Source organism: Carassius gibelio, chromosome A19, assembly GCF_023724105.1.
Source record: "Carassius gibelio isolate Cgi1373 ecotype wild population from Czech Republic chromosome A19, carGib1.2-hapl.c, whole genome shotgun sequence".
Lineage (NCBI taxonomy): Eukaryota > Metazoa > Chordata > Actinopteri > Cypriniformes > Cyprinidae > Carassius > Carassius gibelio.
Genome location: NC_068389.1, coordinates 3810159 through 3823934, shown reverse-complemented (window position 1 = coordinate 3823934; position 13776 = coordinate 3810159). Strand labels below are relative to the sequence as shown.

At 40.3% G+C, this 13776-nt stretch overlaps 1 protein-coding gene across 1 annotated transcript; it reads right to left on the bottom strand.

The window, feature by feature from the left end:
* Positions 1-1608: 1608 nt before the first annotated feature.
* Positions 1609-5091, bottom strand: LOC127934949 (uncharacterized protein K02A2.6-like). Its single transcript, XM_052532536.1, has 3 exons — positions 3428-5091; positions 2685-2989; positions 1609-2653 (listed from the first exon to the last, which is right to left on the bottom strand). The coding sequence occupies exons 1-3, from the start codon at positions 4950-4952 to the stop codon at positions 1856-1858; spliced, it is 2628 nt and encodes an 875-aa protein (XP_052388496.1). The 5' UTR covers positions 4953-5091; the 3' UTR covers positions 1609-1855.
* Between the last annotated feature and the right edge of the window lie 8685 nt (positions 5092-13776).

Genomic DNA, 13776 nt, shown 5'->3' with positions numbered 1-13776 from the left:
ACAAATATTATAATGCAGAAATGTACAGATTAGAGACCGTCTCTGGAGTGTGATCAGTTTGGTATTTCTCAAGGGTGTGACTAAAGAGAATCGGAGGTTATACCGTACGAGAGGAAGAAGTCTCTGTGTGTTTCAACAACAGACACTAGAGTCCTGCAGTTCAGCCCCAGTCCCACGGGCCCAGACACTTTACGCCCCTCGAGCCGGGCTTCAGGACAATTGTCATGTCATAGTTCAGACGCCCCGGGCCTACTGCCTGTTTTACACTTCTTAATTTTCAATTTTAGACATCCATTTACTAGTGATTAAACAATATTTCTGTGCTGTTGGGATCCACACGAGACCGTGCTGCTGTGACTGAAGAGCGTCTCGACGGTGTTTAGTGTCCCGCAGCAGCAGATCAACCGTTCTGTTCAAACACAATAGACTCCAGCTTGCCACAAAGCACCGGCAAAACTAACTACCATAAATGTGAAAGGGGGAAATAGTAAGGAGATATTTGAATTATTCACTAATAAACTTGTTTTCTGAGTCTGTGTCACAAGGATGAAGTTTCCGATACAGACTCATCTCATGAGACACCTTTTGGTTCATTTTTGTACTCCTGTTAAAGAGACGGCAGAAAGCACATGTTTGTTTTCTTTATTTCAGAAAGCACTTTATTGATAAGTATGCTTGTGCAGAACAACACACAGACAAAGAAAAAAGGCAATTAAATAAGTGTACACGCACCTAAAGGATTATTAGGAACACCTGTTCAATTTCTCATTAATGCAATTATCTAATCAACCAATCACATGACAGTTGCTTCAGTGCATTTAGGGGTGTGGTCCTGGTCAAGACTATCTCCTGAACTCCAAACTGAATGTCAGAATGAGAAAGCTATTTTGAGCATGGCATGGTTGTTGGTGCCAGATGGGCCGCTCTGAGTATTTCACAATCTGCTCAGTTACTGGGATTTTCACGCACAACCATTTCTAGGGTTTACAAAGAATGGTGTGAAAAGGGAAAAACATCCAGTATGCAGCAGTCCTGTGGGTGAAAATGCCTTGTTGATGCTAGATGTTATGTTTTAACTGACTAAAACATATATAAAACTCTTGGGTTAAACCACGTTCAAATAACACAACCAACATTCAGGGATACTATTCTTCTTCTGGATTTATTACTTTAAGGAACACAACTCACAATTATAAGTGGCAGTGCCTCCCGCAGGCACAATGGGGAAATAACGATATTACATACATAACATTTCCTCCCCTCTTAATCAACAAACAAAAGAAAAACAATGCATTCTAAGCTACTCAAAAAATATGCCTTTTTTTTTTTTCTTTTTTAACTAGAGGTAGAGGGTAGACTGCCTCTTGCCTCGAGCCAGTTCGGGGATTATTCTGCCCCTTGTCAGAACAGGCTCACTAACATAACTAATTAAATTTCAGTTCAACAGGAGTTTCTCATGGCTTTATAATGTCAAACCGTTGGGCGGTTTAATCACTCTGGCTGGATAACGTCTGACCTGCACTGATGGAATGTTGAGTTTGCCTTGATTTATCTGAGACTCTGATGTGTCATTGTTAACATCCTGTTTCCTGGTTGGTGGTGCTGAAGAAGAGTCATATACAGAGGTCTGTACAGGAACAGATACATCACTGATGTCAGGTGGTTGTGTCACCTGAGTTTCAGCTGTTTGATTCAGAATGGACAAGAGTTGATCAGCATGGCGTCGCCATTCCGCAGAAGCTCCTACATCCACATTATAAGATACTGGACCATCTTGAGCCGTCACCACACCTGATGTCCATCTTTCTCTCCCTCTGTAATCATGAGCCAGAACAGCATCGCCGACTCCAAACTGTCATGGTTTTGAACGACCAGCACGGCGGAGGACCTGGGAGGTCTGTGAGAGTCGCACGGCAGCTGTCACACTGGGTTTCAAGGCATCCAGCCGTGTGCGCAGTTGTCGTCCCAAAAACAACCTAGAAGGGGCCTCTCTAGTCGTTGGATGTGGTGTGTTGCGATACGTCAGCAAGAATGTTTCCAACCGTCCCTGAACAGTGGAAGAGCCCTTAGATGCCTTCAATGCTTGTTTTAGCGACTGAACAAACCTTTCAGCCTGCCCATTGGTTGCAGGATGATATGGGGCTGAACGGATATGCTTCACATGGTTGGCCTTCAGGAAAGTTACAAACTCCTGAGAGACAAATTGTGGTCCATTATCACTCACCAGGACTTCAGGCAGTCCATAATGACTGAAAGGGTTCCGCAAAACTTCAATTGTCCTCCCTGCTGTTGTTGATGTCATCAACTGCACCTCAGGCCACTTCGAATGTGCATCAACTACGACTGGGTACATGTGACCCTCACATGGGCCAGCGAAATCTACATGAATACGTTCCCATGGTCTGCTTGGCCACTCCCATGGGTGGAGGGGTGCTTGGGGTGGCATTTTCTGTATTTGTTGACATGACTGACACATTTTCACACACAGTTCAAAGTCAGCATCAATGCCAGGCCACCACACATAACTGCGAGCAATGGCTTTCATTCTGACTATTCCTGGATGGCCAGTGTGCAGTTCCTCCAGTACTCTTTTCTGCAGCTTAAGGGGAACCACAACTCTCATGCCTCGCATTAAGCACCCGTGTTGGACGGACAGCTCAGCGCGAGATGAAAGGTGAGAGTTCATTATTACCAGTCAGGTTGACAGCTTGGGTCCCTTTTATGACCATTTCAACGACTGTAGACAAGGTTGAGTCACTCATAGTCTCACGTCGGATATCCGTGGCACTGACAGGGAGTTTCTCCATCTGTTCGAGGTAAAATAGCTCTACTGCATCCATTTTCTCACTATGTTCTACTTGTAACGGCAGACGGGAAAGACCATCAGCATTTGCATGATGCTCAGCTCTTTTGTACTCTATTGTATAATTGTGCGCAGACAAAAGTAATGCCCACCTTTGCATCCGTGCTGCCGCCATAGACGGAATTCCTTTTTGTGGCCCAAAGATTGTAGTAAGGGGGCGGTGATCCGTGAAAAGCGTGAATTTCCGTCCGTAAAGATATTGATGGAATTTTCTGACCCCAAACACTATGGCCAGAGCCTCGCGCTCAATCTGTGCATAATTCTGTTCTGCCTTGCTAAGTGTGCGTGATGCGAAAGCTATTGGCTTTTCTTCACCGCTGGGTAGCATGTGGGAAATGACGGCACAAATGCCATAAGGTGATGCATTGCATGCAAGCTGAATTGCATTCTGAGGGTCATAGTGTGTCAAAACATTTTGTGACACCAATTGTTCTTTTGCCTTTTTAAATGCAGCATCACACTCCTCAGACCATTGCCAGCATTTCCCTTTACACAACAGGGCATTCAAAGGATTCGCTATGTTTGCCAGATTGGGTATGAATCTCCCATAATAGTTTAACAGGCCTAGAAATGATCCTAGCTGTGTGATGTTTGACGGAATTGGCGCATTGACAATTGCATGTACTTTTTTAGGTGACTTGTGCAAACCTTCGGCATCAATTATGTGACCCAGATATTCCAGTGAGTCCTTGAAAAAGTCCCATTTCCCTTTTTCAGCATGCAAACCAAACTGCTCCAGTCGTCCAAGGACTGCATCCAGGTTTTCCAGGTGTTCAGCTTCAGTCTGCCTGGTAACCAGAATGTCATCAAGGTAACAATGGACATTAGGCAGACCCTGTAATATTTGGTCCATAGCTCTCTGGAAAATAGCTGGCGCCGAAGCGATCCCAAATGGAAGGCGATTGTACTGGAATAGTCCTTTTTGTGTAGAAATTGTAAGGAACTTCCTGGACTCCTCCTCGACCCTCATTTGAAGGTAAGCATGTGACAAGTCCAATTTGCTGAAACACTGTCCCCCTGCTAATGAAGCAAACAGGTCCTCAATGCGCGGTAATGGATAGTGTTCAATGTGTAAGACAGGGTTTATCGTCACCTTAAAATCACCACAGATGCGCACGTCTCCATTTTTCTTTACAACAGGAACTATTGGAGTAGCCCATTCACTATGCTCTACTGGTGACAATACTCCAATTTCAGTGAGACGTTTCAGCTCCGCTTCGACTTTTGGACGAAGAGCATACGGAACGACTCTGGGCTGGCAAAACTTGGGTTTGTTTTCAGGTTTCAATGTTATTTTAGCGGTGATGTTCTTCATTTCTCCCAAATGTGTAGAGAAAATAGCAGCATGTTTCTGCAACACAGATTCGAGCGTCTTCAATCTGACTGCTTTAATTTCTTTCCAGTTCATTTTGATCTGACGCAACCACTCTCTGCCATAGAGTGGTGGATAGTCTCCTTGCACGATATACAATGGAAGAACAGCTGTTTGCTTGCCCAATTTCACATGCACATCAATTACACCTTCAGGACGCAATGCTTGCCCAGTGTATGTTCGAAGAACAATGTCCGTTGAGCATAGGGGCAGGTGTTTCAATATTCGATCATAAGTCTCTGTTGAGATCAATGACACTGCTGCGCCCGTGTCCAGTTCCATTTCCAGTGGTGTACCTTCAATTTCTGGTTTCACGGTGATACTAGACTTTTCTCCTGGCTGAGACAGTTTATACAGAGCTAAATCTGAGTCTGCGTCATCCTCATTAGACACTGCATCAGCATCAAGGCGATGTACATTTCCCTTTTTTATGTAGCCTTTCTGCTTAAATGCTTTCGTTGGCCTTGCAGCTTTTGCTGTTTTTCCACTCATTGTTTTTCTGTCATCATAAACGTTACTTTTCCTGCAAACGCGACTGATATGGCCTTTTTTTCCACAAACATTACAGTTTTTGTCTTTAAACCAACAATCATCATCATTATGGTTATTTTTTCCGCATCGTTTGCATTTGTTCCCAGTCTTACTCTTTGATAAAGACAGTGCATTTACCGTCAGTGATCCGCTGAGTTGGTGTGCTTCACGTGACGCTGTTTCCATGGAGACCGCCAACTCTACCGCTCTCTGAAACGTCAGCGTAGACTCAGTCAACAAGCGTTTTTGAGTAGCCTCACTCTTTAGGCCACACACAAATCTATCACGAAGTGCATCATCCAAATGTCCCCCAAATTCACAGTGTTCTGACAACCCTCTAAGAACTGAAACATACGGTGTCACCGACTCGCTCTCCTCCTGATTCCGCCGATGGAAACGAAAACGCTCCGCGATGACCAAGGGCTTCGGCGAGAAGTGCTGCTGTAGCGTGTCTGTAATGTGCTTGAAGCTTTTCTCTCCCGGTTTTTCTGGCGCGATAAGACTTCAGAGAAGTCCATATGTTCATGAAAAGAAAATGTATGGTAACGTAACGCCTAACTACGATTCACTGTAAGTTAGTAGCTTCGTGGTCATTTAAATCCACCTCGTCGCCAAATATGTTATGTTTTAACTGACTAAAACATATATAAAACTCTTGGGTTAAACCACGTTCAAATAACACAACCAACATTCAGGGATACTATTCTTCTTCTGGATTTATTACTTTAAAGGGGTCATGAAATGAGAAACCAAATTTGCCTTGATCTTTTGGAATATAAGAGGTCTTTGTACCATTAAAACGTCCTGCAAGTTTCATAGCTTAAGACGTCCTCCCCATTATAAACGAGCCATTTATTTAATCAAGCTCTAAATACAGCTCGTTCTGGATCCATGGTAAGAAGTGACGTCACGGTGCGAAGTGACGTTCCAACCATTTGCATATGACCGCCTCCAGCACAAGACAACTACGCTCATTTCGGATCGTTGTCGCGCTGCGCGCCTCACAAGTGTTCAGTCGACGGACAGCGAGTGGGTCTGTGTACAGGAAAATTACAATGCCACGCAGATGTGCTGTTCCTGGCTGTGGACAAACAACATCTTTGAATACGCTGCCGAAAGATCCTGACGTCAGGGAAAAATGGATGCAGTTTATTTGTATAAGAGAATCTTGAAAATATGTCGCCTTTCTAGTAGGCCTACATGTAATAGAAGATTAAAAATGTTGCCTTATCAATGCTGCATCTTCAAATATGGCCTGTGCATGCATTTTTGTCCGCAGTACACCCTATCATTTCATTGAAATTAGGTAAATAATGTTGAAGTGTTAGCATATTAAACTATAGAATAATTATGCAACAATAAACCGTTTTCAAGTGTCTCGGGTTACAATTTTTTTATTAATTCAAAATAGTTTCACTTTCCATGTGGACACGGGCTGATCCAGTCTTCGTTGTTGTGGTGATGGTTCATTTTCCTCTGATTCCTCATCTGATTCCGGCTCAAACATATAAGGTTTTATCATTGCAAGAGCCATCGCTTCGAATGCATCACTCGCTACTAAACAGTTACGCTCAATCCGCAAATGTTCCGTCAAATGTCGTTAGCCAATCATAACAGTGGGCGTTAACACTGAACTCTTAAAGGGGAAACAACCCAAAACAGACTGTTTGAATCAAAGGATGAGAAACAGGGTGGGAAAATGTCATAATTCACTACATTTTAAAAGTTTTTTTTTTTTTAACTATAGTAATACTATAATTGCACCTAGGGGACCATAATAATAAAATAAAAAAACCCATGTCATGACCCCTTTAAGGAACACAACTCACAATTACAAGTGGCAGTGCCTCCCGCAGGCACAATGGGGAAATAACGATATTACATACATAACACTAGAGGTCAGAGGAGAATGGTCCAACTGATTCAAGCTGATAGAAGAGCAACTTTGACTGAAATAACCACTCGTTACAACCGAGGTATGCAGCAAAGCATTTGTGAAGCCGCAACATGCACAACCTTGAGGCGAATGGGCTACAACAGCAGAAGACCCCACCGGGTACCACTCATCTCCACTACAAATAGGAAAAAGAGGCTACAGTTTGCACGAGCTCACCAAAATTGGACCGTTGAAGACTGGAAAAATGTAGCCTGGTCTGATGAGTCTCTGATGATTTCTGTTGAGACATTCAGATGGTAGAGTCAGAATTTGGCATAAACAGAAGGAGAACATGGATCCATCATGTCTTGTTACCACTGTGCAGACTGGTGGTGGTGGTGTAATGGTGTGGGGGATGTTTCTTGGCACACTTTAGGCCCCTTAGTGTCAATTGGGCATTGTTTAAACACCACAGCATACCTGAGCATTGTTTCTGACCATGTCCATCCCTTTATGACCACCATGTACCCATCCTCTGATGGCTACTTCCAGCAGGATAATGCACCATGTCACAAAGCTCAAATAATTTCAGGTTGGTTTCTTGAACATGACAATGAGTTCACTGTCCTGAAATAGCCCCCACAGTCACCAGATCTCAACCCAATAGAGCATCTTTGGGATGTGGTGGAACGGGAGCTTCGTGCCCTGGATGTGCATCCCCTTTCGGCAGTCCGAACAGTTCTCTGTAGTCTTCTGATGTCTGACTTTGTTGCTGAGCCAAACCAGACAGTTATTGAAGTACAGAGGACAGACTCAATGACGGCTGAGTAGAACTGTTTCAGCAGCTCCTGTGGAAGGTTATTTAATAAAAGCACAATGTTTTGTTGATATTGTGAGTACACACAAATAAAAGTCGACCCTTTGCAGTTATGAATGATGTACTCTTACCTTTATGAGCAAAAATGACAGTGTATCCACTGAAAGAAATGCAAGTGATCACGCTGGCGTCTTCGTGTCCTGAAGCATCTCTGCACAAACTATTGGATATACATTTATCTGGGTCTAACATTTAAACATTGTCATATGCTTGAACTGTTTTATATCTCTAGATTTTATTTTAGGCGGGTTGTGATAATTTGAGGAGGATAAATTGATCAAACAAAGGCTCATTATCTGCAGCTGGCAGCGTGGTCGTTACTTAAAAAAAAACTAAAACCTATTTAACAAAAAAAAAATGCTCCGAATGTTTTTATAAATTACCTTAATAAAAACAAAACAAAATATAATCACTTTGCTATAACATACAAAACTGAATTACAGATGATGGTCATATAATTAGAATATATTTTTTTTCTTTCACTAATTCCATTCAAAAAGTGAAACTTGTATATTATATTCATTCATTACACACAGACTGCTATATTCCAAATGTTTATTTCTTTTAATTTTGGTGATTATAACTGACAACGAAGGAAAATCCATAATTCAGCATCTCAGAAAATTTTTATATTACTTAGTTTTTAGGATTTTAAGAAATCTTGGCCAACTAAAAGTATGAAGATGAAAAGTATGAGCATGTACAGCACTCAATACTGAGTTGTGTCTCTTGTGTCTGAATGACTGCAGCAATGCGGCGTGGCATGGAGTGGATCAGTCTGTGGCACTGCTCAGGTGTTATGAGAGACCAGGTGTCTCTGATAGTGGCCTTCTGCTCTTCTGCATTCTTGGGTCTGACATGTCACATCTTCCTCTTCACAATACCACACAGATTTTCTAATCTATATCGACTATAGATTTTCTATGGGGTTAAGGTCAGGCGAGTCTGCTGGCCAATTAAGAACAGGGATACCATGGTCCTTAAACCAGGTACTGGTAGCTTTGGCACTGTGTGCAGGTGAAGAGTCCTGTTGGAGAATGAAATCTGCATCTCCATAAAGCTGGTCAGCAGCAGGAAGCATGAAGTGATCTAAAACTTCCTGGTATACGACTGTGTTGACCTTTGACCTCAGAAAACACAGTGGACCAACACCAGCAGATGACATGGGACCCCAAACCATCACTGACTGTGGAAACTTTACACTGGACTCAAGCAACGTGGATTGTGTGCCTCTCCTCTTTTCCTCCAGACTCTGGGACACTGATTTCCAAAGGAAATGCTAAATTTACTTTCATCAGAGAACATAAGTGTGGTCCACTCAGCAGCAGTCCAGTCCTTTCTGAAGCGAGACGCTTCTGACGCTGTCTGTTGTTCAGGAGTGGCTTGACACAAGGAATGCGAAGCTGAAACCCATGTCTTGTATACGTCTGTGTGTAGTGGTTCTTGAAGCACTGACTCCAGCTGCAGTCCACTCTTTGTGAATCTCCCCCACATTTCAGAATGGGTTTTGTTTCACAATCCTCTCCAGGGTGCAGTTATCTCTATTGCTTCTACACTTATTTTCTACCACATCTTTTCCTTCCCTTCCCCTCTCTATTAATGTGCTTGGACACAGAGCTCTGTGAACAGCCAGCCTCTTTTGCAGTGACCTTTTGTGTCTTGCCCTCCTTGTGCAAGGTGTCAGTGGTCGTCTTTTGGACAACTGTCAGGTCAGCAGTCTTCCCCGTGATTGTGTATCCTACAGAACTAGACTGAGAGACCATTTAATGGCTTAGCATGTGTTTTGAGTTAATTAGCTTATTAGAGTGTAGCACCAGGTGTCTTCAATATTGAACCTTTTCACAATACTCTAATTTTCTGAGATACTGAATTTGGGATTTTCCTTAGTCGTCAGTTATAATCATCAAAATTAAAAAGATACAAAAGAGGAGCGACGACAGTGAAGGACGAGAGAGGACCAGGCCTGGGCTTTGTTTTGTGTTTTGTTTGTGTGCTGCAGTCATTCATTAGGGGCTGTCGCGCTGTTTTGTGTTTATTTTGGTATTAAAGTTTCATTTGATTGTCTGCCAGTTCCCACCTCCTTCTTCCCGTGATTGTGAAGTTTTTGTAAAGTATTACATAGTGAACACAACTTTTTGATGATATTATAATTATATGACCAGCACCTGTATTTTAATAGCTGAGACAGTAGTATAAGCTGTTCAGGGACGGTTTAGCTGTTCAGATCAGACACTAGAGCAATCCTTCATTCAGACACAGTGAAGATCTGATCAGAATCAGTGTAGAGGAGACCAGTATGGAAGATTTTGATACTAGAGAGAGTCCAGCTGGTTTAGCAAAGGCAAAAGATCAAGAAAGTCAAACTACAGGAGATGGCCATCCGAGGGGCATGTGACTACAAAGGAGAATAGTCCATAAGACATTGAGCCATGAGATGTTCAGTTTGAAGCCCTTAAAACACTCAATTTAGATTTAATTTTTATTTAATTTATCTTGAGATGTTTTACGTTTAAATTTCAGCTCAGTGAAACACTTTAAGCACCAACACTTTTTAAGGAAGTTACATTTCTTATAGAATTGTGCTTCAAATAAAGAACTTTATGTTGACCAGATTGTTAGTAAATCATTTAGGCTACAAGTCAATATTGTCTATATGGACAGCGATAAAAAAAAAAAGGGGAAAAAATAACTGAACTTGTAAAACTGCGGTGTTAAATGCAATGCGGTCAAAAATTTGGGTGCACCAATGCAACCAGTGTAAAGTTTAGTGCCTTCAGAGATGAAATGGTATGTAAAAAATAAATATCACGATTAAGGTAACAAATTATTATGATTATCAGTATTGTTAAAATGTGCTTCAAGATATTCTAAAAGTATTCTTGTGCTGAAATCATATCACCAAGCATTGTCGAAAGCTAACAATTAAAATTAGCAGCTATATGCACTTTTTCAACAGCATTAAAATTGACAAATTTTAACAAACAGAAATGTTGGCTGGGTGATTTACAATATAAAATGTTATGTACTAAAATGTATTACATGCATTACATAATGTACTAAAATGTATTACACAATTACAGACATTTTATCTGCTCCATAAACAACTCTACACAGGCTGCCTTATTATCCTGAGTGTTGTGACCACATTCTTTCACATAATTTCTCTCAGCACTCTGCTTTCTATCATGTTTTCACATGTTTGTGCTTTAGGAGGCTGTACTGTCAGCATGATGTTAGTTCTGCTGGATGATACATGTTTGTTAAAATGCTAGGAATGGGGTTATTTGAGTCAAAGACCCTGGGGTAAGTTGAGCCAGTGACTCAGACTTTTTTATGATTATAAAGTATTATCAAGTAAAGTCTGCTATATTGTCAATTCTTCCACACATACAGCACATACATACAGAGAATTGAAATTACTTGCAGGCCATAGCCTTATACAGATAACACTACCAGTAGAACATTAAATACAGACAATAAAATATAAAGTACAAATATGTAATGTAAAAAGGAAGATAAGCAAAGCAACACAATGCACATGGCAGGTAGAGTGAAAACAATACAATGCAAACAATGCAGATAAAATGATAGTAGTGCAAAGAGCTGCTCAGAGAGCAGTTCTCCATTTAAACTTAAATAAAAGGTAGTTGAATGAGGTCAGTTAACTGCTGAATATGGTAGTGAGCCAACCAATGCTGCACAAATTGTCTGGTGCAGGCCTAAGTTTGTTAGCGGAAGAGGAAGGACCTGGGGATGGGGGATGTGGGATGGGGGGTTGGGGGGTTGGGGTAAATATCTAGTACCTTTTCCATTTTTTTAATATTTTTCTTACAGTGTACTAACTAAACATCAGTCACAGGTACCAGCTAGGTCTTTTTATCTTGCAAATAGCAGTTAAATAAATTTGTGTGATGTGTGTACTGCTAGGCAGGGCTTGAAAATGAAAAAATAATTTAATCGGTTCACTCTGAATTTAAATTATTACCGTTCCAAAACGGGTTTGGGTGGAAGAAAATCCGGTTAATAACGTTATTTTATTTTTTAACTATATTATTTGACTATAATTTGCCTAATAATAATAATAATAATACAGTAATAATAAAGTATAGTGTTTTCTTTACTCAAAAACAAAAAAATAGAGATCTAACGCTTGGTCACAGCCAATACAGCATCATCTTCTGTAGATTTTTGCCAAATGTAAGATACTTAAAATAAAAAATAAACCATAATCTATCAACACTTTAAAGACATCAAAGTATTTTTAAGATATTTGAAGATGTTTGCTGCATTGTTAAAAAAATTAAAAGACACTTGTATAAGATTGAGTTTTGAGAGTTTAAAAAAAAAAACTTAAGTCACGGCTCATATCACATTTTATTACCCCTATTACTTCCGAAATAATGAAGGCTAAATGGCCTGTAACTAGTCTATAGTAAAATGTTTACAAACATTATAAAAACAGTTATTATTTTCTCTCCAAAACAAATCTTCTAAAGTTTAGGCTATAAAAACGTCAATCCAAAAACAAATTAATTTAAGGTGAAGCTGATGCCTAGGTTACTGCTCTCATTCGGCACGAATCCAAATGTTTCTATGTTCCCGACGTATATGGATGCTTAAGTGTTATTTATTATATAGCATTTGTACTTTCAGTTATTATTATTTAAAATAATGTTGTCGGTAAACGGTTGTTGGTTAGGAAAAAATAACCGAAATTAACATCCCTATCGTGACAGTGCAAAGAATATAGAATAATAGTTATTGTATAATAAGTAACACTGTATACGCATCCGAAAGTCGGACTCCAAATTTAATTCTTAGAATTACTTTGAGGTTAACATAGCAAATGAAAATTGTTCAGCTTATGGTAAATTTGAGAAGCTCCGCTAGGCTATTTTAGTTCCCCTCACTCCTCAACAAATCATTTCAATTAACAGTATTTAGAAAAGAACAGGAATTAAAAATATAAGAAGCTATAGCATATTAATGACAGACCAAAACTAATTAATTTATGCTAAAACTAAACTCAAACAAACGTTGGGTCTCATTCAACACAAAATCATATGTTTCCGTATTCTCGATGTATTTGAATGCCAAAGGATTATAAAAAATTCCCTATGTTAACAGTGTTTATTATAGCCTAATGCTTGTAAATATTTTGTGTCTGCATTATGTCTATTTCTGAGTGAAATAACCCCTTTTTTTCTCTTTAAAAAAGTACAAGTTTCTCTCTCTCTCTCTCTATATACGCATAGTATTTTAACCATGCAGCAAACCTTTTTAAATATTTTGATAATTTACTGAAAATAAATAATAACTTTTAAACCATTCAACTGATTATTAATAATACAGTTTGGTATCTGTGAGGATTTCAAGTCAGGATTTAGACCGTATCATAGTACTGAGACTGCTCTCCTTCGAGTTACAAATGACCTGCTCTTATCATCTGATCGTGGGTGTATCTCTCTATTAGTTTTATTGGATCTTAGCACTGTGTTTGACACTATTGACCACAACATTCTTTTGCATAGACTAGAACACTTTGGGAAGGGAAGTGTTCTAGTCTATGCAATGGGAAGTTGTGGCCTAATGGTTAGAGAGTCGGACTCACAATTGAAGGGTTGTGAGTTCGAGTCTCAGGCCGGCAGGAATAGTGGGTGGGGGGTGTGTACAGTGCTCTCTCTACTCTCAATACCATGACATAGGTGCCCTTGAGCAAGGCATCAAACCCCCAACTGATCCCCGGGCGCCGCAGCATAAATGGCTGCCCACTGCTCTGGGTGTGTGTTCACAGAGTGTGTGTGTGTGTGTGTTCACTGCTCTGTGTGTGTGCACTTCGGATGGGTTAAATGCAGAGCACGAATTCTGAGTATGGGTCACCATACTTAGCTGAATGTCACATCACTTTCACTTTGTTGGCATTAATGGAAGTGCGTTAGCATGGTTTAAATCATACTTATATGACCGCCATGAATTCGTAGCAGTAAATTAATAGTTATCATATCAATATGAATGGTATCGTATAATGGTATGGTATCATATCAGTATGAAATACCTCAAGGCTCAGTACTAGGGCCGTTACTCTTCACACTTTACATATTACCCTTGGGAGATATCATCAGTAAAAAAAAACTCGGTGTTAGCTTTTATGCTGATGATAATCAGCTCTATATTTTTTGTGGCCCGGTGAAACAAACCAATTTGAAAAACTAACGGAATGCATAGTCAATATAAAATACTGAATGATGAGTAATTTC